The sequence below is a fragment of the Amborella trichopoda genome, chromosome 12 (assembly GCF_054954075.1).
Source record: "Amborella trichopoda isolate Santa Cruz 75 chromosome 12, AtrichopodaSantaCruz75HAP2 v2.0, whole genome shotgun sequence".
Lineage (NCBI taxonomy): Eukaryota > Viridiplantae > Streptophyta > Magnoliopsida > Amborellales > Amborellaceae > Amborella > Amborella trichopoda.
In genome coordinates this window covers 47,487,445-47,491,688 of record NC_142347.1, presented here as the reverse complement: position 1 = coordinate 47,491,688, position 4,244 = coordinate 47,487,445, and the positions used below count along the sequence as shown (strand labels likewise).

At 40.3% G+C, this 4,244-nt stretch overlaps 1 protein-coding gene and 1 non-coding gene across 2 annotated transcripts; one reads left to right on the top strand and one right to left on the bottom strand.

Moving 5' to 3' along the window:
- Positions 1-1,419: 1,419 nt before the first annotated feature.
- Positions 1,420-1,521, bottom strand: LOC148779632 (U6 spliceosomal RNA). The gene has a single exon (XR_016046619.1). It is a non-coding gene; the product is annotated as a U6 spliceosomal RNA (small nuclear RNA).
- Positions 1,522-2,225: 704 nt separating this feature from the next.
- On the top strand, positions 2,226-3,818 carry LOC18435572 (ethylene-responsive transcription factor ERF003). Its single transcript, XM_011625641.3, has 2 exons — positions 2,226-2,414; positions 2,910-3,818. Exons 1-2 carry the CDS (start codon positions 2,320-2,322, stop codon positions 3,322-3,324), a joined length of 510 nt encoding a protein of 169 aa, XP_011623943.1. The 5' UTR covers positions 2,226-2,319; the 3' UTR covers positions 3,325-3,818.
- The last annotated feature ends 426 nt before the right edge of the window (positions 3,819-4,244 follow it).

Sequence of the window (4,244 nt, the reverse complement as noted above, 5' to 3'; positions counted from 1 at the left end):
GATTTTCTCTCTCGACTCATACATTTCTAATTATAGTTAAGAATAACGGTAATGGTTTTAATACAGTGTAGGTTTATTTGTTCTTTTGCTTGGGTTTACTTTTACCATCTTTAGATTCCTTTAGGGTTAATCATGGGCAAATGGTGCGTAAAAACAAGGTTGTTTGGTCCCTTTACTATTGCAGTGAAAAATTGTCGGTTACACATTGCTTAGATTCAATGTTTAAAAAGTTGGACTCAACTGCTGAACTCGGGCTCTAATCTGGGCCCTAAACCCCAACAAGGGAATTTTTACGCTAGGGGTGCCAATGGGATGGTCGGCCTGGCCTTAAAAAAACCATGATGTGGGCAACAAAATGTGGACCGAGGACCAGGCCATCACAGTCCAAGGGAAGGTTCGGACTGAACCGGGGCTAGGTCAGGGCTATTACATGCCCGATTTAGTTGATTCCATTTATCTCGGACTGGCCCAGCCTTTATAGGACCATGGCCGGTCCTAGGCAAGTCCGTCTTTGGCCCAATCAAGGCTGGGCCAGGCCAGGCCCGGCCTAAGCCAACTCTATGGAGACTAGGGCCAGGGTGGCCAGGTCTGCTGCCAGCCCCCTAATTATAAGGTTTTAAGTACTATGAAAAGACAGGAGACTCAAGTTATTTTTGGGAATTCTCCGGTCCTGAGTCACCCGGTTCCCGATCTGGTTTGACTCGTGCAAATACCGCGTCTGGCCTGCACTTTTTTGAACACTAAAACTGGAGCTTATATACTCATTTGCCTTAAAACTAGTGGCTTTGTTTGTCACACTGAGGCAACTACCAATCCCTCCTTTTATTTCTATAAACAATGTCTGTTCATTTTCTCTTGACACATTTTTAACTTTCCTCTAAAGTAGGCTCCTCTTTATAGAAAGCCAAGGACAATGCACTATCCTCTCTTGTCACTCTAAAACTAGGTTTTTCCTGTCTCCAACAAAATGCGATTAAAATCAGTACACAAGGAGACTGTTAATCGATCATATAGTACATTTGAAAGGAACAACTGTGAGGAGTCAAGGTGCTACTTTGATTTGCCTAAAATCCCACAAAATTGAAGGTAATTTCCCCAAAAAAATGTCGAATTAAATCCTTAATTAAGTATTCGACTGCTTAACGAGTACAATGCAAGCTGTTTACGCGGTTTTTTTAATGTTAAACTTAATTGACCGACAGAAACAATGTACAAGTGTATTCGGCTGTACAAAATTCTGTGACAACTTCACAAAACTTTAGAACCTTAACAGTTTTACTAATAAAGAATACCGTGGGCTCGACATTTAATGCCTCCGGCAACTGAATGTCGAGGCACAATGCAATGCGCAAATGTTCGATGTCGAGATTAAGTACTGAAAAAGGTCGCGAATTTGAATAGATAATTTTGAAATTATCTCTCAATTATGTATATTTCTCGATTTGTGGCTGTCGTCCTTGCTCAGGGCCATGCTAATCTACTATGTATCATTCCAATTTTATCGGATGTCTCCAAAGAGCCGGATTACCATTATTCAAAAGGCACAGTTGCTGGTTTTCCATATGATCCAAATGCTCATTTTCAATAAGAATATGATCAAACAGGTGGTAGAGCCAACCTGCACTATTTAACACGAGTTAGCTATTCCTTTTAAATGGAAATGTAGGTACAAATAAAGGGCCATGCACTATAAGTAATTTTAAGTGCAAATTTGGTGAAATTTACTCATAGTTGAAGGTTTTGGTTATCTATAAGACCTTAGGAAAGGCTTGGTCCTACAGCTCATTTTTTAGGATTTTTTGTTTCTCTCTCTAACTTTAGAGATAGAAACTGTTAAAAAAATGATGAGTAAAAGAACAAAGGTAAGAACCTAGTGTGTATCTTGGGAAAACTCATGGTGGAGTTGAAAGCATTGAATTACAAAGTAAATAAATTGTGAGAATCAGTTAACAAAGTAACATCCGTAGAAAAGCAAAGCTAGGTAGTTTTGCTGATGAGAGAGAAAACATCTCTTTTGAGAGAGAAAACAAGAGCCTATGATGTCTGACTCTGCCAAGATTTTGAATAAGGTCCATGTTTGTTCATCCTCCAACAAATCAGAGCATCCCCAAATTCCAATAAATTAGAGAGAGAAAATTTATAGAAGTGTATTGAGACATGGGTGGGGTCCCTCCTAATTAAAGAACCCCACCACCACTACAAAAGCCCCATGTCTCTCTCAATTCTCAATTCAAAATCCATCCCCCCCCCCCTCTCTATCTCTCTTTCTTTCTCTCTCTCTCTCTACTGTGAAGAAGCTACAAAGCATTAAGTTCAGCTATGCCAAATACTTCCATGCCCAGGACACAGAGATTCAGGGGAGTGAGACAGAGGCACTGGGGCTCTTGGGTCTCTGAAATCAGGCACCCATTACTGTAAGCACCTCAATCACCCCAGAGAGAGAGAGAGAGAGAGAGATGCATTGCTCTGTTTTTTGGTTAGAAGGGGAGGAGAGGGGAGGGGAGGGGGTAATTGTTATTATCGGGTTTACTTCATTCTGAGTGAGAGGGGGAGTGGGGGGAGGGAGGGGGGGGGGGGGACTGCTTTTTTTTTTTCATGATGGATGAAATTATCAGAGAGAGAGAGAATTTGTACTTCCCTATGGTTTTGGTTTGAGAGAGCTATAATATGTATTTCTATTATGGTTTTGGTGTTTTGCATTTCTCTTGGTTCTTGTGTGCAGAGAGAGACAGAGAGAGAGAGAGAGAGAGAGAGAGCTTCTATATCTCAACAATGTACCCACTGTTCATCTTCAGAATTCAGTGTTTCTGCTCTTTTTTATGAATTTACTCTTTCCCTCCTCTTTTTGATAGATTTACTTTCTCTCTCCTCTGATAAATTAACCTCTCTCTCTCTCTTCTTTTGTTCAGCAAAACCAGAATATGGCTCGGCACCTTTGAAACGGCAGAGGACGCAGCAAAAGCCTATGATGAAGCAGCAAGGCTCATGTGTGGCCCAAGGGCCAGAACCAACTTCCCTTTTGACCCCAACAACTCTCAAAATTCCCCTCGGGTCCTCTCGCCGAACCTCACCGCTAAGCTTCAGCGCTGCTGCCTTGCCTCTCTGCAAGAACACAAGCCCTCAAACCCCTGCAGGGACAAACCCGGCACTTCGAAAAGGATCGAAAACGGAGGAGAGAGCAGTGGCAGCAATGGTGATCATGAAAAGGGGCAGAATTGTCAAAATTCAGACGACGAATCCATTGAACAAATGATTCAAGAGCTTCTCTATTATGGGTCCATGGAGATTGGGTCTCTGTCATCTTCTTCGTCTTCAGATTTTTAGTGGGAAAAGTATACAATAAGACTATTTACCATTGAAATAAGGAGGTCACAGTCACAATCACCTTCATTGGTGGATACGAGATCGGACAGGATGAAAGTGTGCCATTGATTGGGTTCAGAGCTTGAGAGATAAATTTTTAAACTTTTAATATACCTCAAACTGTCAAATTTCATGTGTGACGACCAAAAGTGATTATGACCCCTTGTAACAAAGGTGAATTTTCTCATAGTATATAATCTCTTTTTACTGTAACCATTGAACTGGGGTTTGTAAGTTTAGGGTTTAAAAGTGCTGTTGTCTGTGTAGTACACTGTTTAAGGACTTATGTAGATGTGGTGTACATAAAAAAAGAATGGGGAGGAGCATAGAAATTTAGAGCTCTTTTTGTTGCTCTTTTATCTTTTTATTTTCCTTTTTCTTTTTTCAAGTTTTATTTCTTTGTTGGGGAGGTCTCAGAGAGGGATTTTAATAAATCAGGAGAAATTTGAAATAAATGCCAGTGATTGGTCTCTCATTGTTGAGTACTTTGATTGGTGAATTGATTGTTTGAGGTCATTTGTTTTGGTGAAACTAGACTCTCAAAAGGGCAGTGCAATATCTACTCTATAGTGAACTACCCTTGTTTTTATGTCTATTTCCTTTGAATTCCAATAAATGACAGTTGATTTCTCTCTCTCACCTCTCTCTTTCTCTCATATTAAGCAGTTATCTCTCTCTCTCTCTCTCTCTCTCTCTCTCTCTCTCTCATATTAAGTAGTCACTCTTGCAGTTTATGCCTTAAAATTTGGACCATCCCTACAAATTTTGGGTGAGGAGTGACTGCAATATCTTTTTCAGTTATCAAACAGGGCCTATAGCATTCTCCCACAATTTCTTATATTAATTTTTTGTTAAAGGACTCTATGCATAATATAGCATTC

Excerpts from the sequence above, each read along its gene's own strand:
- LOC18435572 (XM_011625641.3), top strand. The coding sequence starts at position 2,320 with ATGCCAAATACTTCCATGCCCAGGACACAGAGATTCAGGGGAGTGAGA. Across the intron at positions 2,415-2,909 it reads GAAATCAGGCACCCATTACT|CAAAACCAGAATATGGCTCG; the intron begins GTAAGCACCTCA and ends TCTTTTGTTCAG.